Source organism: Grus americana, chromosome 28 (genome assembly GCF_028858705.1).
Source record: "Grus americana isolate bGruAme1 chromosome 28, bGruAme1.mat, whole genome shotgun sequence".
Taxonomy (NCBI): domain Eukaryota; kingdom Metazoa; phylum Chordata; class Aves; order Gruiformes; family Gruidae; genus Grus; species Grus americana.
In genome coordinates, this window is record NC_072879.1 from 2,564,754 (window position 1) to 2,592,531 (window position 27,778).

General features: G+C 43.7%; 1 protein-coding gene across 2 annotated transcripts in view; it reads left to right on the forward strand.

Annotated features, from left to right (window-relative positions):
* The window catches only part of ELL (elongation factor for RNA polymerase II), a 55,433-nt gene extending 29,009 nt beyond the window's left edge, over nucleotides 1–26,424 (forward strand). For both annotated transcript variants that reach the window (XM_054805250.1, XM_054805251.1), the window contains 10 exons: nucleotides 1,946–2,067; nucleotides 2,355–2,518; nucleotides 5,395–5,648; nucleotides 8,710–8,834; nucleotides 12,205–12,298; nucleotides 15,323–15,830; nucleotides 18,792–18,858; nucleotides 20,868–21,039; nucleotides 21,965–22,009; nucleotides 23,057–26,424. In XM_054805250.1, coding sequence (XP_054661225.1) covers nucleotides 1,946–2,067; nucleotides 2,355–2,518; nucleotides 5,395–5,648; nucleotides 8,710–8,834; nucleotides 12,205–12,298; nucleotides 15,323–15,830; nucleotides 18,792–18,858; nucleotides 20,868–21,039; nucleotides 21,965–22,009; nucleotides 23,057–23,161 — 1,656 coding nt within the window. In that variant the 3' untranslated portion in view covers nucleotides 23,162–26,424. The remainder of the gene's footprint in view (nucleotides 1–1,945; nucleotides 2,068–2,354; nucleotides 2,519–5,394; nucleotides 5,649–8,709; nucleotides 8,835–12,204; nucleotides 12,299–15,322; nucleotides 15,831–18,791; nucleotides 18,859–20,867; nucleotides 21,040–21,964; nucleotides 22,010–23,056) is intronic.
* Nucleotides 26,425–27,778: the final 1,354 nt, after the last annotated feature.

Here is a 27,778-nt window from a genome sequence, read left to right on the forward strand (position 1 = left end):
AAAAAAAACAGAAGTAACATCTGTACTGAGCTATTTTTAAGTGTCTATGATTACTGGTGTAATACTCTGCACCAAAATTAGGGCTCCCTCAAAGCAGTTACCATGCTGATTTGGTGGCTTGAGAAACCTTCTGTTTTAGCTAAAAATAATTCCTAGATAACGGCCAGTTTGCATATGCTACACTTTTCAGTACTGAAAACGCTAAAGTGACTCTCGCTCCCATCTCATTTGATGTCCTTTGAAGAAGCTGCAGAAACTCTACAAAAATGCCAAAATTGGGGCTCCAAGCAGCCGGGTTTTTACCATGGTAAATCAGGAGCTAGAAGCAAGTTATTTTACTATGTGAATATATAATTTGGTTACATCCTCCAGGTTTTATTTTACAAACCTGTCGCGTGCAGCACAACTCACTCCCCCAATGAACGACACTAGAAGCTGAGCAGACCCGTTGCATTTACCTTCTCGCCCCGTTCCCAGCAAATTAACTAGCAGATGAACAGTGCCAACTGTAAAATACCCGCAGTCTCCTGTTTACATAACTTTGACTTCGTGCATATTCTCAGCTCGCTTGTAAAGCAGAGGAGAATTTTATTCGTTCTGGATGGGTGGGGGCAGAGGGTGCTGGGACAGATTAAGGGCTCAAGGCTGTTTGGCACAGGAGATAACAGGGCTCAGCTGCCGCTGCCGGAGGGTCAGCGCTGCCCGACAGCACCCGGATCGCCACCAAATCTGCTCTGGGTATTTTTAGATCCTGGGACTGCACGGAGGGATAACTTGTCCTTCTGTATCACCCAACTCTGGGTTCCTTGGTTTGGCGTTTCAAAAGAAGGGCAGTCTGTTTTGAGGGCTTGGCTGGAGGATAGCTGGTCTTTACGGAGAGTAAATGGAAAATGCTGCACTGGCTCAGCTTGTACAGGTCATACGAGTGTTTCTTGCTGGTTCTGAGAACACCCCTGTGGTTTAGCAAAGTGGGACAGATGCACTGGGTTTCCAGGCTGCTGTAGACGTCTGAGGTCAAAGGAAAACCACCTGGAAACCCTTCTGTACCAGCAGTCATCTTTTATGGAGCGCAGTCATACATGGATGCCACGAGTTGCTTTGCTAGGCGTATATATTTTGTGCATATATGTGGCAATTTGGGTAAATATAAATCTGTGTGGTAGAGTGTAGCCTAAAATAGGTTGAAGCTGATGTTCCTTCTGTCTCTTTTTCTGGAAGCCATCTTAATTATCAAATATTGATGTGATAGTAGAGCTTGGATGCTGAGATTTATGTTGGATCTTGAACGCAGAGGGGAAACAGTTTCCCTTTTGAAAAATGAATGGCTGGGGGGAGAAAAACAATGCAAATCGCTGTAGAGTTGTCTGCAGAGCACACTTAATGCTTGATTAAATATTTAATTTAGCAGCAGCGTCATACTCCACTGTGAGCCATGAAATCTTGTTATGGAATTATAATCTCTTAAAAAAAGAATAAGCATGCTGTCTAGTGACCTGGCTTGTGCTATGTTTAGTGCTGGATCACTAATTCTGAAGAAGCAAGTCTCAAGTGCTTTAAATTGAATATAAACAGTGGTAGCAAGTCGGTTTTGAGCCTAAATCAATAAATTGGGTCAGATTCCTAGAACAAGATTATTGTGGGCTCTACTTTGAAAGGCAGCGAGCTGCCAGCTCAGCCCTTTGTTCTGTTACAGACATAGCTGTCTTTTTTGCTATTCTTTACAGCTGTCTACCTCTGTTACCTTATCTTTTCAGCACATATAGTTTTGCTAACTTGAATCCCTCTTGTAGCTTCTTGCTTTTTGCAGTATCCTATATGCAGCAATCTGTATGCTTTGCTTGTAGTGGGTTGCAAAATGGCTATAACACACAGCGACTGCAGAAAAATTGAATTTTGTGTTAGTGCGGGCTACCCAAGTGACCAATATTTTTCTCTTTCCAAACAGCACATCACCATTCCAAGGCCTGATCGACCTACAGAAGTGCAGACTTTCACATTTTATCTTTCAAACATTGGCAAGGACAGCCCCCAAGGGAGTTTTGACTGTATCCAGCAGTATGTATCTAGGTGAGTGGTACAGCAAAAGAAAATCTAGCCTTTTTTTTTAATATCTTCTGTAGAATCTTTTCCCTAACAAACCTGAACAAAACTTAATATGTGTCTTTCCTTTTAGTGTCTTTCTATTCTGTTTGTGTGTATTTGGGTAAGGAAGCACTCACAGAAGAATCCATTTAGCCCTCAACTTTTTTGTCCCCTCCTATTATTTAGATAATGCAACCTCAGTATTCCCTAGTGACAGAGACGTGCCCGTTTGCAGTGTCAGGAGTATCTTTTCCATTGCGTTTCTTTTGCAGCAATGGCAATATCCATCTGGATTGCCTTGGAAGCATACAGGATAAAATCACCGTGTGTGCTACCGATGATTCGTACCAGAAGGCAAGGCAAAGCATGGCACAGGCAGAGGAGGAGACTCGCAGCCGGAGCGCTATAGTCATTAAACCTGGGGGGAGATATGTAGGTAAGCAGCAGCTAACAAGTATCTGGTAGTTCCTTACGGGTGCCTGATTCATTAGGATGCTACTCTCCTTGTATTGTCACTTCTTCATGGCTTCCATCTTCACCCGAGAACATGTGTGGTGGTGTTTGCGTGGCCTCTGAGGATTGTCTGTGTGCAGCCACATCACTTTCTGGCGTTATTTCATGTTTGTCATGCGGTGATGCTGAGAGCGTACTGCTGATCCATCAGAAGTGTCTGTGCTCTTAGCGAAGTCAGCTAAATTGTACCACTGCTGTTGTCACGCATCTGGTGACCATAACATGCAACAGCTAGGACGCAGATAGCAGTGTCCTTGTGTTAGTAAACAGAGACTAAAGCAGTGCTGCTGGCTGCAGTCTTAAACATCTTACAGTGACAATGAAAGGAGAATCGTAGGGAAGGAAATAAAACTGTGGCAAATAGCAGCGGGTTCCGGAAGGAGCCTGCAGAGACCTAGCTTTGGGCTCAGGTCCCTGCTTAACCTCAGTCTGGTCACAAACTTAGGGCACAAATATAAACCAGAAAGCAGTGGGGTTTTGCTTTTTTTTTTTTTTTTTTTTTTTTGAGCCAGCTGGTTTTTCTGCAGCCCATGTAATCTGTAGCCAGTCTCTTCTCAGAGAATGTCTGTGATGGGAATGGTGAGTTGCAAAATGTAGAACTGACCCTGACTCATTGTTTTATCAGCCAAGCGCTCAAAGCTGAGAAATAAGATAGTAGTCAGGAAGGAAATGCATTGATTTCCTGTAGACTAGAAGATTATTTTGTTTAGCTTATATTTGAGAACATTACAGTAAGTGGATGAAGTTGTTAAGCTTGTGAGGGAGAAGATTCTCAAAGAAAATTACTTCCCGGAAAGATAGAGCACAACTTTTGATTTAAAAATACTCTTTCTAAAATGTTTACTGCTCTGAAATGGAGGTACAACCGTGTAAGAAGCAGTGAGTGGGAGTGCATGCTGCATATATAAGATGTCAGTGTTTAAGATGAGGGGAAAGAACCGGTCCAAGAAGGAAGAGCCTGGGCAAGGACAAGTCCACTTGCGGGATGCATGCATATTTGGTGTGCCAGCACCATCAGCTGATTCACTTGCAGGCTGGTCTGGAGGGAGAAGGCTGGCTCTCTCATTTCCATGAGAACATGGAGCTCAGCACTTAAACGTCAGTGGAGTCATTCCAGGCAGCTCAGATGTGGAAGAATTTATATGAAATGTTGAAATTGGAGATCGACAGAACAGTATAGATGTGCACTAATACTTGAAGGAATATATATATATATATAAAAAAAAAAATAAATGATATGTCTGAAGGGGGATGTGTGTGCTTATAGATATACTAAATGTGTCTGTGTACATCTATAGATATGCACATGTATAAATGTGTTAAGACTCTTGTGTTCTGGCTTAACTTAGTTTTTTCTTTTCCTATCGTTGTGCATTTTGGCTCCAGCCTTAAGTAGAAATGTCCCAATGTGTTTTTGCTGTTCATGACCTGGCAAGAGTTAAGGGAGTTCTAGAAAGCTGACAAATCTCCTCTTGTCCCATTTCTGGAAATGAAGTCCAGTTGACCTCTGAATTTTGGGACGTTTACTGTGTAAATTGTTGTTTTTCTCCCTCTCGTCTTAACTCAGCCCTGCCGACGATGGGTCATTCTTACTTGCATCAGCATGACGCGTAATAAAAAGCCAGGAAATGGGGACTCAGTTATGCAATCTACATTTCAGTAGAATAAACACTGCAGACAATCACCAGTATCTTCAGATGACTCAGTTGAAAACATTGCTTCCTAGCAGTGGAGAATTGCCATGCTGAAATAAACCTCCAAATTTTTTGCAGTAAATGCTGGATGTTGTTTGTCCTGGTGAAGGTCACTTTCTTGAACTGATGTGATTATTGATTGCATCTCCATGTTTTAGACCTCAGAACCTACAAATTTTCTTTTTCTGTTTGCTGGTTTCGCCTTTGGTAGCAGGAACCTGCCTTCATGACCTGTGTCTGTGTTCAGAGTAGCCAAATTCTTTGATTTGCTGTTTCGTAAAGGATGCGGGACTTATGTGAGGGTTCTAGTTAAAGCTGTTTTTCAATAGGAGTGGGAAAATGAGTTCTTGTATAATGCTGTCAGAAACCAAGAACCACATTTGGGATGGAGTTGAGGAGGCTGCCTCTGAGGGCTTGAAATGAACTTTTGAGACAGCTTTATGTTCTCACGTATACATAAATGTAATCAGAGGGTGAAACAGTTATTACTACAATGTAGAAGGGGTTATTCTATTAGAATAGACAGCACACTAATGAATAGGCTAATGTGTTGGTGTTAGACCCCATTCATGGGGCTGTGTTTGGCGGGGGGAAGGGAGGTGGACCCAGCCCCATAAAGTTCCTATTGTTCTAAAAGCAGAAACATCTGCTGGAGTAGCATTTTTGCTGAGATCAGCAGCAGGGAGCCGCTCGTTGACCAGTTCTGCTCTTTCCACTCCTTATTTCGACTCTTCTACATAATAATGCAGAATTTTCTTCTCATAAGGAGGGAAAAAATGGTTAGATTAACCATGGGGATACATGGACTTGGGATAAATGAAAAGCTGGCAAACAGAGAGCTTTATGTAGGCTTGCGGCCAATAATTCTCAGGTTTCCAGAACTTGGTGTTGCTGTTTACTTGTTACAAGCTTGTCACGAATCATAAAACTCATGGGATGCTCGTTCCGGCGACATACTGGAACGGATGCGGTGTGTTGGTTGTGTTTGTCCTTCGTTGTCATCTTCTGCCACTTCAGATGGTTTGATGAACTCCGTATATGTGTTGACAGACCACTGGCCTTTGCAAGGTGACTGCTGCAGTTCACTATTCTCATCTCATTTTAGGCAAAAAGGTTCAGGTGCGTAAACCTGCACCAGGAGCTTCCGATGCTGTTCCCTCCAGGAAGCGCCCAACGCCAGTCAACCTTGCCAGTGCTATAAAGAGAGGCAATAGTGCGATTTCTCAGAGACCCTTCAAAGATAGGGTTGTGCACTTACTGGCACTAAAGCCTTATAAGAAACCTGAACTTATTCTCAGATTGCAGAAGGATGGACTTTCTCAGCAGGACAAGGATTTGCTGGACAACCTTCTGCAACAGGTTTGTACTCTGATGAAGGCAACGATTTAGGTAAAGGGATACGTCTTCTCAGAACGGTCATAACTTCTGTATTAGTCTGAACGTAACCTGTGTATCTCAAAGCTGCAGCTGAATGCTTCTTTAAAGGCCGTGTCCGACAGAAGTTCGCAATTCACATCGCTATTTTGCTAGAGGTAGCAGAAGCCCCTCGTGTATACGTCTTGGTTTAGGCGGATGCAACTAAGCTGTATGATTTCGGTTCACCAGATCAGTTACTTTAAGAGGAACACTTTTAGCTGGTCGTGGGGGGAATTATGCAACAGAGGATCTATGAGCTGTTTGAATTGTTATAACCTATAAATCTGTTTTATACGTTTTTATTAACGTGGACATAAAGGAACATGTTTTATATTCATACATGTAATGTTTCCTCTGTGAAGGAGAAATATGTCTCCCTCCACTAAGCTTTACATCTTTGTATTGTTCAGGCCCATGCCTTTCTTGCTTAGAAGTGCAACTGGTTAGGTGTGAAGATCATGCAGCTTCTTGCAAAGCGTATTATTTGTATGTCAAGCGTGAAAGCTGTCTCCGAGCTGAATCAGTTCTTAACACTTTAGTCATGTTGGAGGTGCCATTTTAGGAATTGCAGTAAATACCTTTATTGCTCTCTCAGTGCAAAACACATCATGGATATTTATTTAAATGCTGCAGCTGCCCTCTTTTGGATTGGATTTATTTTTTTAATTGTTTTTATTCCTTTCTATAGCTGAAGAGTATGAGACAGTGATGAGTTAGTTTGTCCAATGGCACAGGGCAGGTCATATTGAAAATGGAGTTATTGCCGGCACAACTGCCTCCTCTCCTAGATTTTAATCCTGTAGCCCTTAATTTTCCAGCAGTGCTAGAATTCTTTTGAGCACCCTTTTGAATGCTATAAATAGGTTTAATAGTAGAAATACTGTTTCTGATAATCACCTTTTATTGATGCTCTCACAAATCCCTGGCAGGCAAGTGGTGTCTTCGGTAGTGTCCGCATTGTCAGCCTGATGGGGCTAAACGCTGATTTGACTGTAAACGTATTGCTCGTAAACTTAATCTCCTCTCAGTGCTACCAAGGCTCCCATCCACAAGCAGACATAGATAAGCTAAAAATTACAGGCTGCATTAAAGCTACATGTCTAAATATGTCTAGGTGTGGGTTTCATTGTGCTCTTGCATCTCTCCTAGGACTCTCTGTTCCTGCTGGCCTTTTTGCCTCATTTTGCAAGGTTTCTATTTTTGGGAGGCCTGGGGTGGAGCTTGTGGAGTCCCACACCAGCAAAACAAGGAGGTAGCAGCTCCCTGCCTCTGTGCAGAGAAAAATCTGAGTTGTTCTGCCTGGGCTACAAGCCTTGCCGAGCAGCGTGTCTCCCACTGTAGAAAGAGGCAGTAACTGGAGAGATTCTCGGAGAGTTTTTGAAAAAGAACCTGGCTTTGCTTTTGTCTCTTGGGCATGTTTACTGGGATATCTAAATGTAAAACACAGCTCAAATTCTTCTTGTATTTTGGCTCAGGATTTTGGAAAGCTGACAGAACTGAAAGGAAAAACAAAGTGTTCGTCATATAAACTGATAACTGTGCTTTTTATTTTTTGCTTATTGGGAGAGTTTTGCTGTATTAGTTCTGCAGCTTTCTGCTTTTAAATTCAGAGTTTTTAATATTAGGTCATAGTCTCCCTAAAGTAAAAGCAGAGGAATTAACAGCATCTTCAGTTAGTTCAAGACTTTCCACTCCTTCACTTGCTTTTCTGAGGCTATTTTACTGCTGTGTGGATAATAGAAATTCATAAGCACAACTGTCTCCTAAATAGAGCGAGCAATGGAGAACACTAATCCTTAAACAGATGCACAGTATCTCCACTGACTGAACAACAGCATCTTCTAGTTTCAAGCATAATACAGTCAGCTAGAGCAGTGAATTTGGGATGCAGCTTTGCCAGTTGATCAGCCTGGCCATAGCATTTGGCACCTCTGCATCCCTGTTATAAAAACAAGTGTAAGGCATTGTTTTCTTTCTAAACTTGCAGTGCTCTACAATCACCTGAGAAGGGTTCGCTGAGACACTATCTGTGAAAGCTTAGTTGGGGCTTTTTGGTTTGTGCTAACATTGTATTTTTCAGATGTGTAACCAGCAGCAAGAAGTAAAATTTTCAGTCTAGCTCTGCAAAGACTGATTAAACTGGGATAACCCTTAACAAGTTGTTTCCATTCTAACACAATTCTGCCGGTTCCAGCAGTGTTTCCTATCCGTGTAGGCACCGTACAGAGTTTTGTGGGGAAACTACACCCAACGGAATGGATAAAATGTCACAAAGTTTCTCCTGCAAGTGTACCGAGCTAACTGCTGCACGTAATTTAGGTGCAATGCTTTATTGTAAAACCCTGGGTTATAAGCTGGTAATCACAGGTTTTGTTCTTGCCCTGAAGTAGTCCTCAGAAAAGTTCTACGTGAAATCCAGCAGATGATCCCAATGCACTGAAGTGCTCGGTGTCATCTGCAAGCTCCCTAATGCATTATATTTGCAAGGCATTCTCTTCACTGCTCCTTGAGAATGTAGCTTTCTGTCACCTGTTTTACTGGCTTGTTAGTGAGAAATTATCTTCTGGCAATTGTTAACTAAGCTATCGCCGCAAGAATTCCTCTACCAGCTAATAAACTGCACCGTTTTAGCTATTGGACAGATGTGGTAAGTGAACTGCCTGTTCCCACTAGGGTTTATTTCCAGGTATTTCTATAAACTGATGTTGTACCTTTCCAGACTAACCAAGCTGAATAATTTGTTTAGATATCACCTGTTTCCCAGTAAAACTGGATATGCTTTGGAAACTCATAATAAACTATTGCAATAACAAGGCAGAAGGAAAGGCACGGTTTGATTAAATCATCAAAATAACTAGGAAATGCAACGTAAAGTCTCTACTTGTTCTCTGACACTACTAACTGCTGCTAAGTCTGCTGAGATTTTACTTACATCTCCGATCTCTTTTGTTAGAAGTGAGAAAATTAAACCCTAACAGTTGTTTGCAAATTACTTTTGTTTCAGGTGGCAAATTTGAGTGCCAAGGACAGCACTTTCACACTGAAAGATGGCGTATACAAAGAAGTGCAGAAGGACTGGCCTGGCTACTCTGAAGGAGATCAGCAGTTGCTGAAGAGGATACTTGTTCGGTAATTATTCCATCTTCTCTGTAATACCATCTGAAGCTTGAAAATACTGGGCCAGGTCATTTGCTATAAATCAGGGTAACAGAAGTCAGTAGAACTATGGTAAGGTGAGTGTTTGACTTATTTGAACATAAAGTAAATCTGTTTATCATCCAGGCAGCTGTAGAAGTCGACTAAACTTGAATATGAAAGTGGATGCACGCTTCAGATTGTCCTAGGTTGCCTTTAAATCATTATACTAAAAGCTAGGGGAAAAACCTGGATGGGGAACAAAAGTTACAGTTGAAAGTTAATGGTGGCTTCAAATCCTGGGAGATGAATGGATTAAGGCAAATTTGTCCAGCTCAACTCTCCATTGAAACGCTCCTTTCCTTTTTCCATATCTTCTTGTACATGGCTTCCTGTGCAGACTGCCGTGTTTGTTCAAGGCAAGGAGAGAGACGTTACCGTGCAGCCAGGTCCCCTCGTTGTCTTGCTTGGCCGTTCCTGTGGATGTCCGTATTCCTCTAGAGCCGTTTGCTTTGGAGACTTTGCTGCTTCATTTCTGTAGCATTATTTGGATATTTATTTACTTGGATGTTTTTTTCTTGTGTTGCAAATTCTGTTAGTATCGCAGTTGCCCTGCAAGACTAAGATTTGACGAAGTAAGGGATGCACGAGGCAGTTCTGCAGAATAAGTCCCCTAAAATATGTGCTGGTCGTCCTGCTGTCCATACACCATAATCCTCACTGTCCAAGGGATACCTGTTCTCATGTTCCTTCCTGAAAATAGCCCTTAACAGCATTAGTTCAGAGGATAGCTTTGTCTCATCGGTTGCTAAAGATTTTTTTCCTCTACAGATATTTTTCCTTAGGTGAAGCCTCCAAGCTCGGAAGCTCTTGGCTGGCAGGCAGCAGGGAAAGAGAACGTGTATCTCAGGTTTTTAAAGGAGAATTTTGCTCTGAGTGTTTATATTTCCCCCTCTGGGTTTTCAGTGTGTTTGTACAGATTTTGTAATGCAGATAAAGATTTTCCTTGACTTGTTTTTGAGATTTGATTTTTATTGCACTTTTGGTTAAGATTAAGTAGAGCATGCTCTGTTTGAAGAGTTTCCATGATTTGAAGGCACGATGGGCTTGGAGATGAGACTTTGTTAAACCAACAGAAACTTGCACTTAAAGTGTTTTGGCATGTCAGAGAAAAATCAAACTCGTTTAAATGGCCTTGATGTTGAATAATAATTAAATGGAAAAATACAACTGCCATGCAATCTTTATGGCTTTCAAAAAAAGTTAATTTTTCCCTGTAGAAAGCAATGTTTACTGCTTTTTGTAGAATTGTGGCATTCAGTTATGTGAAGGTCTAAAAATAGACCTTGGAAAGGATGTATTCAACTGTACAAACAAAGACCCGCTCAGCCAATGCAGGTAACGAGGCTCCAAAATGGAAAAAACATGTAGGGGTTGAAGACAGTAGAAAAACATTCACAAAAAGGGCACAGGCACCAGGCGCAGGACTTCGGCCAGCTGCGGTGGTCTGCGTGGTTGCCTAGATCCAGCCAATTGTTAAATGTCCTCTCAGTTTTCAGGTCCAGTTGCTGCTCGATGGTTCATCAGCTGCAATAATTAGCACATCTGCAAATGTTAAAACTGTATCTAGCAGTGCCTGTGTTAGATTAACCCATTTTTCCTCAAGTTGTTTGTGTTTTCCATCCTTCTTTCACCATGGTAGTGAAATGGTTTTCTGCTGTTAAAAGAGCCGCTGAATTGAAAGTCGTCATCTTTCATTCCCTTTTTTAAAATCCATAATTAACGTGTTGGGACATGTGACAAGGTTGCTCAGTCTAGTCAAACAGCATCCAAAAAGCCACTTTCACTGCAGTGTTTATGGAATATCACTGTTCCCCTTCCTGTTTTCACAGTCTCTGAGTACTTTTCTTGAGTTGATCCCTGGCTGTTGAGACTGTTCGAAATAGAAATTAAACAAAGCAGCAACTGAAGCCAGAAACTGCAGGCACCTAAATGTTGCTGCAATATGACCGAAGGTTCAAGCTCAGGTTAAAAGAAAATCTTGTAAAGTCGTGGGCTCTATCTCTGAAATAATCTTCCCAATGTTTGAAAAATATGTGCACACTTTAAAGCTGATTATAGCCTCTTGTGGAAGAAATTAGACATTGCTTATTTAGGCTGTACAGCTGGTGACAAAATGACTGCAGAGCTAGTTTATTAAAACCTTTAACCCTGAATTTTTTTTTTAGCTTGACAGCTGCAACTTGATGCAACAGTAGTTTTTCCTGGGTGATTAATAGACAGGCAATCTGGCTGGTGTCGGAAGAGTAGGGCAAAGCTGGTACGCTGTGAAACTTTACTCCGAGATCAGGAGAGCCCCTTGGGTGGTGGGGAGCGGAGATACCCAGCGTGAATGTGAATTAACACGCTTACGTGATTAGAATGACTTGCGTTGTACGTTTTCGCTACAAGAGGTTTCTATTGTTTGTCGAATGCTGCAAATAAAGAGCAGAGTAGCGCTATTTTGCATGATGCAACTTAAAAGTACTATTATGAAGCCCGAAATGTAAATCCTAGTGGATCAATAATACTGTAACGGTTCCGGTTATAATCTTGCTTTTCCTGGACCCAGAGGGGCTTGCTTCTGAAAGAGGACTGCTGTTCCTGTAAAATGTTGTTTCAGTGGTGCTAATGAGTTGGAGTACTTAGTCCTCAACATCCAAATTTGAGTTTTGTCCCCTTTTCAGTGTGCTTGTTTTCTGAATTTTCTTGTGAAGGCAATTCTAACTGGGTGAGACAAACTCATCAGAAATTAGTTTAAATACTATCTTGTTTATTAAGCTGTATTTCAAGCAGTAGCTAGAATATATCTCCCACACACTTTAAAGTTCAATGCCAGCTTTTACTAATCTGTATACGGATCATTTTTATGAGGTTGTAAGTTAGTTATTGCAATAACTGAAGTCACCAGGTCAAGAGAAAAGAGGTAAAACTGTCAGAAAATCAGTTCCGTCCTCAGTAAGGAATTCTCTTGTGTGTCTGATAGCTCAGCCTGCCTCCTCCCTCCTTCCCTGCAACAACCTTGGCAGTGTCAGTCCAAGGTGTTACCTCCCTTCACAGAGAATTACAAAAAACATGGGAAGGCAAGAAGGAGATAAGCAATTACCATACATTGTCGATTGATATTTTTCTGTAGTAGTTTCTTCTTCCTAGATTTTGTCTGAGATCGAAACTGTAAATGCCTGAACAAGCCGCTTTCATGGCATCTTCAAGCAGTCAGAATTTGAGCCCACAAAAAGGCTCATTGCTCTGCAGGAAGATTTGAAATACCATCTGTTGGCTTGTCAAGCATGGGATTTGAACAGCTCTGAATTCTGTTTTTCAGGAAACTCTGTCAGCCGCAGAACAGTGGTTTTCAAGGAGAAGCGCCTTCCCTGAGTCCACCAAAAGACAATGTGAACTCCAGCTCTCCTCCTCAGGTAGGTGATCCCTCTCCGAGGGTGCTGGGTCCGGTTAGCGCAGAGCCAGCAATTGGTTCCATCTGCTCTTGATGGAGTCAGTTGCTGGACGTAGGTCCAGGCTGAGCTGTTCTGTCTGTCTGCACGCTGCAGTCACCTGCTGCTGGAGGCTGTTAGGTCAATAGGTTGTTGGGGTTGGGATTTTTTTTTCCATTTTATTAAGTTAGAATCTAATTCTGGGTTTCCTCAGCATCTGTTTCTCCTCTGGATGTGGTTCAGTGACAGCCTATGGGGAGGATCTCTGACAGTGTGTCTTAGGTTTAGTTTTAAGGGCTAAATTTTTTTCACAGTGCCTACATCCCTCTTGGAGTTCCTGGGAGAATGAGCCTGTGTTTTACTCATTACTAATAATTGACTGGAACGAAGCAGTAATAAGTAGCTCCCAAACACGGTTGAGTTATTAAAAACCTTGACCTTTTGCAACCTAATTGCCGTGACAGATCAGGGACAGGTTGGTCTGCTCTTTGATTTGCTCAGATGCCGGTGCGTAGCACTGTGAAAAGTACGTTTGACTGTTTTTTTTCATGATAAGAAACTACAAAGGAGCTGCATTTGCTTGTGTGTTAATCAGAGTCTGTCCCCACTCTTCTCAGTATCACTTAGCACAGGCTTTTCTTGCTAGCATTGTGAAATACCAGCTTCCCTTCTCTGCTGTGGGTCAGCCCAGACAAGTTGAGTATTTGTTCTCCTCCTGCCAATGGAATGTGTAATGCCTACTTGTCTGGACAGACGCACTGAGGATTAGTGGCAAAGAATATTAGCAGGTAAAGAAATTATGTGCTTTCTGGCAGTGAGAGGGAGGCAATTCTCTATTAAGAACAAGAACTCTGCAACTTGTTTGCCAGGTACCTAATTCCAAATCCTCTCCTGCTCTGCTGTGGGCATGTTCCTGGTGAATAAAGAATGATCCCCTTCGTTCGAGTTAGCTTGGAAAGATACAATGCTGTTAAGAAAAACACAAGACTAGCCTCTTAAGCTGATTCTGAAAAAATGTAGGTTGAAAAATCATCTCGCTTCTGGCTGTACATATTTTGAAAGACACAGAGGTCTATAGGGGTGTTTCTGGTCTCTTGAGGTGACCCAGCTGAAACTTTGGATGGTTGATTGATTTGGATCTAGAAAAGGCTAGTGAAACAGGGGCAACCGAACATGGAATATAAATGCTTCTAGCAGTGTGTCTAACATGGCTTGTGTCAGACAGTAAACCACAGACAGCTTTTTTTTTTTTTTTGGTAAGCCATCTTTTTTTTTTTTTTATACTCTATAGCTGTAGTTTCTATTTAGAGAAGGTATACAGGCTAATGGTGGCAGTCCCAGCAGAGGACTGGGATTTGGTAGCCTGGAATGCAGAATATTTTGGGAAAGTTCGGTTGTGGAAGGAAGGCAAAGAAAAAGGTTGGTCTAGTAATTCTAAGGAAGCACAGCAGAGCAGGTATCGCATGCGTATACCACCTCATAGCGAGAGAGGTAAAGATGGTGAAGATCGTATTTGTTGGCTTTGGAGAAGGGTGGGTAACAGATGGCAGTGCTTTGATCTGTTGCTTGTTCTGAGAGCTGTAGCCAAAGTGAACGGCCCCTGCTTTTGGGAGACGGAGGCTGCTTGTGTTCTGCTGGGAAGGCCTTCGGTGATGTTGCAAAGCCGGTTCGACGTGCTGTCCTTGCCCCTTGAGCTCTGCGGCAGTATGAGCAGCTCCTCTTTGTAATTACCTTGACAGGTGGAAAGGATTTCTGCCACCACGCAGTGTCCTTGAGACCCGTGGAGTTAGCAAAGAAATATATTAACTGGGGGGCAAAAGGGGCTGACAAAGCAGCTGTGCATCCAGTTGCACTTCTGTGATGGCACAAAATTTCCATTTGCGAACACATCGCAGCCCTGTCTGAGACATAAAGAAAACAATAAAATATCCAAAAGAAATAACCAGAACTATTGCTTGTTTTCCTCTGGGCACTAAATAATCTTTCCTCAGAGTTTCTGCAGCCCTGTGCTGCCAGGCAGGCACACACTGCTGCACTGGTGCCTGTCCAAGGTAATTCTGGCTGGCTCAGGCTGGACCGAGCCTAACAGCCGTAGTTCTGGCTCTGTGTTGAGCTCTTCTCTCTGCTGATGCAGGGGTTCTTCCGTGGTGCAGCTAACCCGGAGCCTATAGACAACTGCTTACTAGGAGTTATGGTGGCACTGAGCTTCTCCAAGCCCTCCACTGTCCAGGGAGGGCTGATGGGGACAGTTGGGAACATCTACGCTTACTTAAAGAAGGGATATTCAGGTCACGTCAGCCTGTGTGACATGGCTTTTAAAACTGCTATGAATGTCCTCTTTTGCCTTAAATTCTCAGAACTTAATGCTTTCTCGCCTCTTCTGGGAAATGCCTCTTTCTTGAGGAGAGGAAGGAGTGGTTTTGCAAGGGTAAAGTTGTTGAGCACAGAGTTGGTAAAAGCAGTTGGGAATGAAAAGCAGAACTTGTGAATCCCTCCTTGCTCTGGAGGTCTGAGCATGTCTTTCCTTCGCAGGGACTTTGAGGTGCTCTAAATGTCATGGCACAACCAGAAGAGATGACAGATGTTTTTATGGTTGTTTCCATTCTCTGCGGAATGGCTGGGATGGGGGGATGACGAAGGACAGGGTTTTATTTCTGAAGGGCTAGATTTGAAATAGGATGCAATGAGAGCAGGCTGGGTTGTGTGGCTGGAGGATGAATAGTGCTGGAGATGGATAGCTGCTGACGGGATGGTGGGTTTCTGTAAGCTCTCCCACCGAGCTGTGGGCTCCATAGTGGCTGTTGGGATTGTTGGGAAGCTTCTGTAGGAGCCTGTGTCCAGGACCGGCCTCTGAGCAGGGACACTTGCCGGCAGCTCTGTTGATAGCAGGGCTCCTTTTCTGGGAATACTCCCTGGTTCTCTGGTATTGCACCACCACCTAGTGGTAACAGCATCCAAAACTCTGCCCTCTAGGCTTCAAGGTTTATTTTTTTCCTTTTTCCTTCTTAGAAACGATCCCAACCTCTGGAGTTTATCGATCCCCTGGCCAACAAAAAGCCCAGGATCTCGCATTTGGCTCACAGAACTCAGCCCACTTTCAACGGGAAACTGAATTCCTCCAACGGGAAGGACGTCCCTACCCCTACCCCTGCCCCTGCCCTGCCGCCGGCTGTCCCGGAGTCGGTGAGCTCCAGCTCCAGCCTCCCGGTGCTGGAGCTGCCGAGGCCTCACGATCCCCTTTCGGATGTCAGCAATGACCTGACTCACAACGGCAGAGACTGTGAGAACCCGGAGACGGCTGACAGACTGACTCATCCTTTGTCAACAGACTGTCCCCAAACGAGCAAGCACAATTGCAGCTCGTATGTAAAAACCAAGAAAAAATCCAAAAAGCACAAAGACAAGGAAAAGGAGAGAAAGGAGAAGAAAAATGAAGAGAAATGCAAAGAGGAGAAGCAGGACTGTGAAGTAATAAAAAATGCTGACTTAGTTAGTGTTCCCCAGGAACAGGTCACAGGTATGTACGGTCCAAGACATCCTCCTCTATGGCTTGTGCTAAGATAATACTGGCATCGGCTGTGTGTAATTTCTGTTCTAAATCCATTTGAGGAAAGAGGTTGCGTGTCCACTTGCAGAGACCTTGTGGTTAACGAAATAATATCACTGTCCCTACCTACAAATCAACAGATGCGCTTCCTCTCAAAAGAGAATATCAGGTTTTTCCTGTTTAACCTTTCATGCTGTTTGGAACTGCCTCTGACTGTGTCATGTTTCTCCTTGTTAAATTAAAAGCCGTATTAATATATGGGGATGAAAGGCAGACATCAAGATCTCTTGGAAAAAGCAGTGCTGCTTTGATTACTTACGGCTCTTCTGCTTGTGTTTGGTATTGTGATGACTGTTGTATTGATTTTTAACTTGGTAATGAAAAGTTAGTCACAAAAGCTTTTAATATTGGATACAAAAGAAATTATAGATAAGTCTTACGATAAATGTTGTTAAAGCAGTATACAACCAGCTCTTTCAAGCTGAAAGAGCTGCTTTGTTGTATCCCACAATTACTCTGAATTTATTTTTTCGGGGACTAACACAACAGTGAATCTGTTACCCGTTGAGATGTGATGAAAATGTTTTCCATCAAACCAGTATATTTCTAAGTCGATTCTACGTGCTCTTAGAAGTTAGAGCAGAGAATATATGTTGGCTAATCCGACCCGTTCCCTCACCAGTGCCTTCAGCTTTCCTGTTTTCTGCTGTTTTGTTAGACTTTCTTTCGGCTCCCTGGAGTGGTGGGATTTCCCCTGCAACCTCTAGGAATATTGCAGTCCTGATCTTCTGTTAAATTTCTTTTTGGTTCTATCTTGTTTTCCTCTGCCCTGTTCCTACTTTCTGACACTAAGTTCCTCTTCATGCTTGGTGTATGAAAATCATCTAGTTTTGGCTTAAAAGGGACAGTAACTCAAAAACCTAATTTGTTGAATTCCTGGAAAGGGAGAGCTTCACAGGGAATCAGGATCAATGTGATATTAGCTCTCACCTTCCCCACAGTCTTTGTAGCACCTACAAAAGGCATTTTGATTGCTCACCAGTGATTTTTAATGACAGTCCATAGTCCCGATCGTTGTGTGGCACTGCAGAACCACGCTCTTCAGATACTTTAATCTTTTGTGTCAATCTTAGTTTTTTCTGTGAACGTTGCTTTTTCTTCCCAGTATATCTTGTGTCTTGAATGGTAGTGGATAGATACACACACACTTTCTCTCTATATATATTTTTGTCAGTATTTATTATAAATACCCTGAATTCTTTCTTCATGAAGTTGCTGACCTCTTATCCCCTTTTCTGCTTTGCTTTAAAAACAGTTTAATGACTGGCTCTTTGTTAATTAGTAGGAGTCAGGTTTTGTTCCTGCTGCACCACTGATGTACGCAAGGCAACGAATCCAAGCTGGACTTGGGAGTAATCATAAACAGGATGTGGTCAGTGGCTGCTCGCATCTGAATTGGGATCTTTTCCCTCTCTGCCTTACTTCGTGTGGATAGCATGGGCCTAATCCTGCTCCTTTTGTCTGCAGCAAGTGGCCAACCGCCTTCTCCAAGTCCCCCTTGGGCCAGGGGCTGCAGGGAAGCAGAGTTTCTCCCTGGAGGTTTGTTCAAGAGGCTGTGGAGGGACCTTTGGGGTCCTTTCAGCAGTCAGTAGGTGGCACTCATAGGCAGAATAAACCTTCTTTTCTCCCTGTCTGCTCCACAATCTTCCTTACCCACGTTCTGCATCTTTCATGCTGGTGGTCAGGTAAGGACAAAAGCAGAATTGACTGCAAATGTCTACAGTAGGAATTTGAGACTGAGTGTTTGTAATGACACTGTTTTTTCTGCAATTCTTCCATTCTGCTCAGGAATTCAGAGAAAAATCAATTTTTTTAAAAGATATAATTAGGGTATTGCTTTTACATGCCTGTGTTTATTACTTGGGCATTTCATGCTCCCTACAGTTTACCTGGGATAATAATTGTGAAGTAAGAGTGTAGGGGAGTGTAGGGATGGGTGAGGCCTGGGGCTCGCACGTACCTTTCCTGTGCATCTGGGGAAATGCAATCAAGGTACCGCTTGCTCTAAGTTACAGGCTTGGAAATAAGAAACAGTTTTGTGAAGCGTCTGAGTTAAATCCTTTGCAGCCTTCTTCACTTGTGGCTTCTCCTGCCTCTTATTTTGCTGCCTTCTCATGGACGCAGTTGGCTTTCTGATTAGGACTTCCAGTATAAAACACATTTTCTGAGAAATATCCCTTTTCAAGCCTGTATCTGACTGCTTTCTTCCTCCAAGCTAACAGCACAGTGCTGAGGATGGGGTCTGGTTTAGGCTCACATTCAGAATCCCGTTCCTCTTGAGGTCTTTGGTCCCTTCACTGAAACTCCTAAACATTCTTAGTTGAGCCTTGCTTGATTCACGTTTCTTCATCGAGCAGAGAGCACTTTGATTTGTCTACAGGGCAGTAGAGCTATGTGAGGAAAAAGCTGTATGCCTTATAAACCTCTCTGTTGTACCCTAGAGTATTAATAGTAGGAATCTGAACCTGGAGTATTAATAGTAGGAAACTATATCGTGTAGAATCAGGAGAAAGGAATGTGCACCTTGCTTGGCGCTCTGTTCTGTGCAACTGGACTCATAAATTTGTTTAGCAGTGGTGATATCAGTGTTATCCCTCCCTGCAGGCAGTGTTTATAAACCAATTAAGTTTTTGTGCTGCTCAGTGCATTGGCTAATGTTGATATTGTTTTGCTGACAGACAAATATTAGAGAAGCCTTGAAGTTTCACCCACCTTATTGTGGATCTTCTATCTTTGTCAGTTCAAAGCAAAACCAGAAGTCCTTTAGAATTCTATGGACCGTATATTGCAAATAAGTTTATGAATTTGAAGTTTAATTGCATAGAACTTTAAAGTTTAAGGATGTCTATAAACAAGTCTTTATTTTTTCAGGTTTAAATGGAACATGCAATAATTCTAGTGTACCAACATCAACTTCAGAAATGCCAGATTATTTATTGTAAGTATATTTATCAGTCGCTTCATTGCTTTGGGATCATGTGTCAAGCTACAAATTGCAATGTAGTGGGAATTTTGTTGGACTTTATTGTTACTCGATATAACTTCGTAAGGTGGGTTTAAAAAAAAGAAAGAATAAATCCAACTTTGCAGATAGTTCCAGAGACTAAACGTGGCACCAGATCTGTTCTTTACCTCCTCATGGAGTTCAAGGTTATCTTCCTATAAACCAATTCTTAAAGTACTTCAAGAAACATCGCATACCTTGAAGGGCTTTGAAAGGATTACACATCTCCGTGTTACAATTGGAAACTTTTGAGGGGAAATTATCTGCTTTAATGCTGTGAGAGACAGGGCAAGAAAGGATTTTGAGAGGTTAGCTAATTCTTCCCCTGTTCAGAGCCAAGATCATCTGCATAAACTAGTGAAATATTCTTCATGGGGAGGTTATAACCCGTGGGTTAGGATGTGAGTTGTTTCACCTCTTGACTTTTTAATCAGATCCCCTTGAGGTTAATTAAACAATATACTTGTCTGCTGAAGGACAAAAATCCCTGTGCATAAAGCCAAAAATCTGCATAAAGCCAAACCTGTTACAGACAAAGCTCTGTGACAGTGAAGAAGGGTAGCTGTGGGTGATGTTCCCTGCGTACGTCTCAGCCAGGGTTTTTAACGCCATCAGATCTGGTTTGGCTGTGCTGTGATCACTTGGAGGGAAGAGATGGAGGAGGAGGAGGCAGCAGTGGTGGCATCCGCTCTTGGCTCTGCAGGAGCAGTCTCTGGAGTTGACTAGAGGATAGATAGGGTTCCTGTATGGTTACAGAACTGTGGTTTGCTGGGCTGTAGGAACTATACGAACTGCTTTGAGTTGGCATTTCTAGTACCATTCAGAAGAATACAGATGGCTGGGTTTTTTTTTTTTTTGTACAGCAGATGTGCTGATCCCTCCTACTGAGGGATATTGCAGCTCCTCAGTCCACCTCCATAAACCTTACAAGATTTCTTTGAACTCCTGTAAGCTTTGTTGTCTCCCCTTTTGGCATGATCTGACTGTTTTGATGGTCAGCTCCTTTAAATTATAAGAGCTGTCTCTGCCGTTTTGATCACAGAGGCATATGTTTCGTGCCGGTGAGGACAACTTCCTTATCTCATAGTAGCGTATCCTTTGTAGATGCTTAATTATAGCAACCCCTAGCAAGGAATCGGTTCTTGAAGGCTAGAGCACGTTTAGGTTAACAGAGTGGAAGTTTTCCCTTAATTTGATATCTAAGTTAGTTTATATGTGCTCATGTACTGAGCTGGCACTGCTGCAGACAGTGTAAGGTGGCAAAGTAGAGTCATCACCTACAAAGAGATGAGTTTTGTCATCAGAGGAATGGCTGCTGGGCTTTCCGCAAACTGTCAGGTTTAATGGCTTTTTCTTGAGCTGAATAACTTTCAAAGGGCCTCAAAGGCACATCTGTTAAACACGAGCTTTTGCGTTCAATTCACGTTGGGTATCTTCCGAAGGTAGCGGACATACATTCAGTCTATTCAACATGGTTTCTTGTACTGTGAGCATTTTGCAACGATAGCTGAATGCTTTTTGTGTTCCTTTTAAAGACTTTACACTGGAAGCATCGTATTCCTGCTGTTCCAAGGTCTGGCACAGATGCAGAACTCCATGTTCCGCGGGACAGCAGGAGTTAGAAAAGCTGTAGCAGTGCTATCTGAATGTCCTCCTACACCCTCAGCTGCTCCCAGGCTTGGGCTGTACCTGCATATTCCACCCTATCTGGCATAGATAGGAGACTTTTGAGAGCAAACACTGTCTTGTTTTACACAGCAGAGGTCGAGGCAATAATCCCAACGGTTACCTCCGTGCTACTGTAATGCAAATCTTAAGAGCCTCTATTTGCTTTCAAATGCAGTCACCTGGTAGACTTGGCATCCTGGTTTTGACATTGCAGTGTTCGTGCTGTCTGGATAGAAGACTTACTAAACCAATTAACTAAATTATTCTCCCTCCAGAAAATATGCAGCCATTTCCTCTTCGGAGCAGCGTCAGAGTTACAAAAATGACTTCAATGCAGAATACAACGAGTACAGAGACTTGCACGCTCGGATAGAGAGGATAACTCGACGGTTTACGCAGTTAGATGCCAAGCTGAAGCAACTTTTGCAGGGCTCTGAAGAATACAAGGTAGAAACAGAAATCTGTTTTTCAAAAAGCTATTTCTGCAAGTGGCGGTGCTACAGCTTGTTTTAATCGCTCTCTACACAGGGCTGTTTGGGATGGGTTGGTGTCTAAAACGTACTGCCCAGAGCCCCAAACTGGTGGATGTGGAACGTGCACACAGCTGACAGCTTTGTAGACTGTTCTTAAAACAGCTCTGTGTTCTTTCGTTTTCAAGCTGGAGCACACATCATGGTACTTGTTGACAAGGAAAGGCCTCAGTGAGACAATTGGCGTCTTTAGCCAAAAGCTGCTGGAAGCTATTAGTGTATCCCAGCCAGAAAACTCATATTCGCACATATGGTAGCGTATCGGGGCTGGAAGGGGAGTTAGTACGGGGTCATCTGTTTCTCTGGAATCTTTGATCTTAATAATGTAGCGTTATTCGACTTGTCAGACTGATTTTAAAAGAGCTTTAACTATTCATTATCTTGAGAAAGTAAGTCTCATTGAGTATAATAAACAGGTTTTTACAGAGCACCTATTGTACTAAGCGCTGTTTCCTCCCTCAAACATCCTTCCCCTCTCTTTGAGAAATTCAGTGATGCCTCACTGAATTATTTTTATATCTTGGGGAAAAATTAGTCTGAGCTTTGGAGGAAATATCAATTACCCTGCCAACCCAAGTGCCTGTTTCAGGTAGTTGTCATGGCTGGGGAATGGGGCCTGATCCTTCCAGCGCTTCTGGTGGCAGCACCAGTATAGGAATGGAGTCAGTGAGGCTGGGTAGCCATCAGATCTCACAGGGGGAAGTCGTGGAGGGGGTAGATTCATTTGGGTTGGTATTTAGAAGAAATGTGTACGTTCAACCGTCAGTAAATGCTTGCCTACTGCGGTAGGTTGCAGGACTGTTGGCTCGCTTGAAAACAATAAGCTGTCTTTTCCTTTTTAGACCATCCATGATCAAATTTTACAGGAGTATCGGAAAATTAAAAAGGTAAGTAAAAAAAAAAAAGGCTACAAAAAAGGCTCTTGGGTGGTGCCCCTAGTGCGACTGAAAGAGATGGGTACTTGCCAAGTGAAAAACCCAGTCTCTGAAGCTTCATAGCAGATTGTTGTTCAGCTTGAGCTTGTCCAAAACGTGATCCCTTCCCGATTCAGAGAGGATTTGTGGGGACTTGAGGCTGCTCCTTGGATCCTGGGTAGCATTCAGTTGCGTTAGTGGCGTGCTAGGCCAAGAATGAATGTGTTAAATTAGTGCTTTTATCCCATCAAGTGAGAGAACAGTTTGTATTTGGGATGCACGGGCTGAGTGATAACATGATCCTCTGGGTCTTGGGGTCTGCTGGTATATTTGGCATGATTTGAGCGCAGTCTCTAGTGTGAGTCGCTTGGGTACGTAGTCCCCTGCGGGGCTCAGCATGGTTTTTTGGTGTGTGGGGCACGCAGAATGCTTTACATCTCTCTATGTATATATAAAGCAACAGTTGTTGACTGGAGGGATTTATGGTGTAGCTGGATGAGGTAGAAATGCCAAGGCAGGCGGGGGCATCCATACACCAGGGGTGGGGTTTGTTTTGTATTTTTTTAAAAAATCTACAAATTTGGCCCTGAACTCTGCTGTCCCTGAGGGATTTTTGGAGCTTTTTGAAGGGATTCCCTGTGTGTTGTAAGTTCAGCTTACAAGCCCAGGCTTGCACAATTCAGTGCTAATGTGGGGGCAAAGGGCAGGTGAGGCTTGCTGGAAGCTGAGGTGTGTGGCCCAGCTGCCCCGAGTTAGACTGAGCCTCGCTCAAGGTGCACTCCTTTCCCTGTGATGAGGCTCTTGGAGCTGGGTATCCATGAAGAGCAATTTTGTTCTTTGCCTTGTTTGAAAAGAGGAGGTCCGTTTTAAATGGGTATCTACTCCTCCAGCTTGAGAGCTTCATTCCTTCATCGTGTATTTATGGTCTGAGGTCCAATAGCTTTGTCTGAGTTCAGCATAGGTGTCGCCGAGTTCCGAACAATTGCCTTCCATCACTGCATTTTCATTTTTTCTTTACAGACTAACCCCAATTACAGCCAAGAGAAGAACCGCTGCGAATACCTCCACAACAAACTGGCTCATATTAAAAAACTGATAGCAGAGTATGACCAACAGCAGTTTTAGCTGGCACTAATCTGGACTGGGTAGGGCAAAAAAGTCACCTGGACGTTACGTTCCCTTTTATACAACTAGATTCCTTTCAGAGATGAGCATTAATTCCTCGTGGTTGAAGAATTTGGGGATTACTTACGATGCCGAATCTGTCATGTCTGTGTCTGAGCCGGGTTGCAAGCCCTGTGCCTGACATGGTCTTCTCGAGTTTTAGCCTCTCTGAATGTTGGAATGTAACAAATGGAAAAAAAAAAAAAAAAAAAAACCTCCTTATTTGAAGCCAGCGTTTGACACTTAAGGGAAAAGTTGCCTAAAGTGAACGAAGCTCCCAAAGGTTAAGAATCAGTAGTTTTCATGGATTAAAGTTTGGCATGAAGTGTAATTACCCCTGGCCCAGGTCCACTGGGTTACAAATTGTCCAAATGGTGAGGAACTGGAATGCTGCTAGGTTACCTCCTTCTCTGGCACCTGCGACTGTTCATATGCAAGCTGTCTGCTCTACATGGCACCGCGTTAAATACACCAAGTACCCAGAGCTCTCGTTGTTTGTTCCTGCTTTTGTCATCTCCGGTGTGTGCTCTTTTGAGGTGGTTGTGTCGGTAGGAGGGGATCAGCCCGGGGATCTGCGCCGAGTTCCTTGTGCAGTGCAGAGGTGGATCCTTCATGTTCAAAAACAAAAAACCAAACAACACCTTTTTTCTTTTTCTTAAATCTGCTTGTGTGTTTATAAGCAGCGGGTGTAAACATTTTTGCAGTGGCCTCTCCAGCATGCTCAGTCCACTCTGCCTGCATTACCTTTCACGTACCAATGCTGGGAAGATTGAGACCTGTCTGTCTTTGACTTTTATAATTTTATACCAAGGCAGCCAATTTTACTAATTGCTAATGAGACTATGGTCTATTTTTGTATTTAAACAAAAAAAGCATCTTTTTCTAAAACTGTGCCTCCCTTTTCCTTTTAGGCCAAGTGTTTCAGAACCTTTCCTGTCTTATAACTGCAGTATTACTAAAGCTTATCGGCTAGTTACCCAGAGAAGTTATTTTATTACCTGTACTGACCCATAAGAGGGGAGGGGGGCGGGGGATGCTTTCTTCTTCTGTTTTTTGTGCATTTCCAAAGCAGCAGCAGCAGAAAATCATTCTCAGAACAGGCGCCCGAGCGTGAGAGAAGTAAGGTAGCGTTTTCCCATGCGGGTCACTTCCACTGTTGTGCTTTATCTAGCCAGTTTCTCCGTGCAGTCTTTCTTCTTGATGGTTTTTTTTTTTTTTTTGGACTTGAAGGGAACATTTTTAGAGTATGGCCAGGGTGTGAGAAACACGCCAAAAAGCACAAAGGTGTCCTTTAACTCTGCTATTTCTTTCTCTCCCCTCTCCCCTTTTAATCCTGCCAGCCTGTGTGATTTGACTTCTTCCCGCTTCCGTTTATCTCAAAGTAAAGGATTACTTTCCTGTGGTGTCTCCTTCCTTTGGAGGTTGCACTGAAGAGTCTTTCACCCTTTGAAGGAGCGGAATGGCAGAGTTAAGGAGGGAAACAGTTCTTACACAAGGAGTATTTTATTTTTTTTCCACCCCCCCAAAAACAAAAAAGTGGGTCCATCTACTGTATTATAAAAAAAAAAAAAAAGAAAAAAATAATAATCATAATTCCATTCTGGCCTGATTGGTTTTGCTGTGTCATCTGGCCAGGGCCACCGCTTTGCTTTGTCGCTTGCAATGTTCTGAGTTCCCCTCCCTGCCGCCTCGCATCCAGCACTCACCAGGACTTTGCCATCCTGTTCTCCAAACGAAAGCCAACGGCTGAAGGGACGGGGCTGAGCTGTGCGTTACTGGCCCGGTGACCCTCCGGCCGTGGTCTACAGACTGCCACTGGAAAACCCCCTTTTTCTGCTGGTCTGCAAAACCCAAACCTGTTCAGAAGCAGAGCGGTGAAGGAGCGGGGGGAAGAGATGTGATGTCCAAGGAGCGCGGCAGTCCGTAGGGTGAGCACCCCAGAGAGCCCTGCTAGGGAAATCCCGAGGAGCATCTTGGGACTCGGGGAATGCTTCAATCCTGTCTCTTCCTCTCCGAATAAAGACGACTGGAGGTTAGGGAGCTGTTTCTCTTGCGGGCATACCCGTTTGTGTAATGCTGCCTGTCTCCTGTGCTGGAAAACACACCAGAATTAAAGGCGATGAGCTTTTGGCCAGAAAAACTTTGTCCTCCTGCTCGGTGGGGTCTTGCACCTGGTCGGGGCAGTTCCTTATGCAGTAAGCGGCAGCTGGTGATGATTTCTGACCTCGAGCCTCGCCTAGGCTCCTGATTCCAGCAAACTTCCCGTGGCTGTGAATGTGCACTGAGGTGGATTTCACCAGAGCCGCAGGAATCCGGGAAGGGGGCGTTCGGCTGTGTGGAGGAAACAGGATGCCACGCTTTCTCGGACCCACTGTGGGATTTGTCACTGCAAAACAAGTGCCAGACCCGTGAGGGACATCGCCAGCCGGTGGTGACATGCATTTCGGCTGAATTTCCCGGTGCCGAGCTGTGGGGCTTGGTGGGACCTTCATCTCCAACTGTGGTGCGCGAGGAGCCCCAAACTTGGATGGCAGAAGAGGTAGCAGCTACAAACCCAGGATGAGTAAATTCTTCCATGGAAACACTTCTCCTTCTGATCCTTAATATTTTGAATGGGGTTTGGTTTTTTTTGTTGTTGTTGCTTGGGGGGGCGGGGGATAGAGATGGATCTCAGTCTTTATACATCTGCTATAAGATATTTTTGCAAACAGAGTTGTATACAAAGATGTATTGTGTACATTTACATGTATATTCTGGAACTTCTAAAATTTGAATATAAAAACTGAAAATATTTAATGAATATCCAAACTGTGAGACCCAATTAGCATTCAACAACTTTCTGCTTCACTTTTCTTTTGGACTGTGTTAAAGAATTGTAGTAGAATCTGCCTTTTTTTTTTTTTTCCTTTAGAGATTATGAAGCTAGGCAAATTTTGTGCTTTTTGGGTTAATAGAAACCAGTTCTAGGTGATTAAGTATGATCTTAACTTATTGATACTGTGTTTTACTTTGTAATATTGTACTGTGGATAAAACTATATTGAGCCATGGAGTTGGAGTTTACAAAAGAGCTTTTCACTTTGCCAAAATGTTACAATTTAAAGGCAGCATAGTCTTCAGCTTTCCTAATCTTTTCTTAAGAGCTAGTGTCTTTTTTGTACACTAAAAAGCTGAATGCTGATTTTGCAACATATAATAAATTCACTGTATTGGAAAACAAGCAAACAATAAGGTTGTATATTTTCAGTGCTTCTTACTGCAAGAAAACTCGGAAAGGTGATAAATGGCTGGCATGGAGTTTGAAAGCAGGAGACTTAAAGGGACCGAGTCAGTTGAGGGAGTTAAAGTTATTGGAGCAGTAGGTAAGAAACATGAGAAAGAAAAGGTGCTCAGCATGGGCCATCTATTTTCTGGCTGCTTGCCACATACGGGGAGAGCCCTCGCCCAGAAATGCTGCCCCGGAGCAGCCTCGCTGGGATCAGCATCTCTGTGCAGGAGCTGGGGGTCCTCCCACCCCAATGGCAGCAGCGCCCAGGTTTTTGGGGGGAGGGAAAAGCTGCTTTCAAAGAGGCACCCATCGCTGGTGTCGGTGTGGAGGTTGGCTTTACAGGGATGTCCTACGAGCGCGGGAGGCTGGAGGGTGTATGGCCCCGGGCAGACGGCAGGAGCAGCAGGGGGGCTTGGAGGTGGTGTGGGCAAACGAGGTCCTTGGTGCTTCCCTCGGGATCGGTGATGCTGCGACTTCCAAGGTGATGGTGGCTCTTTCTGACAGCACGTAGCCCTGGTCCGGGGCTGCTGGGGAGGGTCCAGGCCTGGTTCAGGTGCCTCCGCTCGGCCACATCTGCGGAAGAGGCTGCTGCCTTTCCCTGCCGCTGAGCTGAGCTGGGTCTGACGTCTGAGATCGCTCGTGTTGGGGGTGAGTCACATCCGTAGGGAGCTGGAGCAGCGATGTGGATGCTGCTGGAGCAGTGACGTGGGGATGAGCCTGGCATAGACTCTGCCACCGCGCTGCCTGTCCATGCTGCTGGAGCTCCCACCTCCACCCACGGGTCTGAATCAGCCAGCTAAAGCTCGGGATGCAAATAATACAAATAGCATCTCGGTTGTATCGAGACTTTGTCCCTTATTTCTGTTGTCGTGATGGCTGCTTGCTCTGGTCCTGGGTCTGCTGCTCAGTGTGGCTGGAGCAGGCAGAATTACAAAGCAGAGTATAAAACCACTCCAGTGACTGCTCATACCAAAATCTGCTCTGAATAACTTCTGGTTTCCGTCAGTGGTTGCTTTGCTGCCTGCTTTGGGATCCCCTCTACCCGTGGGTGACAGTCACAGGTTCACTGGGCTCGAGACCAGAAGTGCTGGCATAGGTCGTGCTTGATCCACTTGCGTACGTAACGAGCTTGTGTTCATCTACAGCTCGCTTTGCTTTAGTGCAGGATTCTGGTTCTACCTCCAAAATAGCAAAATATGGAGAAAGGGAAAATATCCCAGCTATCGAATAACATCTTACAAATGCCTTAGCTGTTTTTTAAGGTGGGGGGGAACAGGGGAGGCTCTGCTTGGTCCTGTCTCGCGAGCCTTG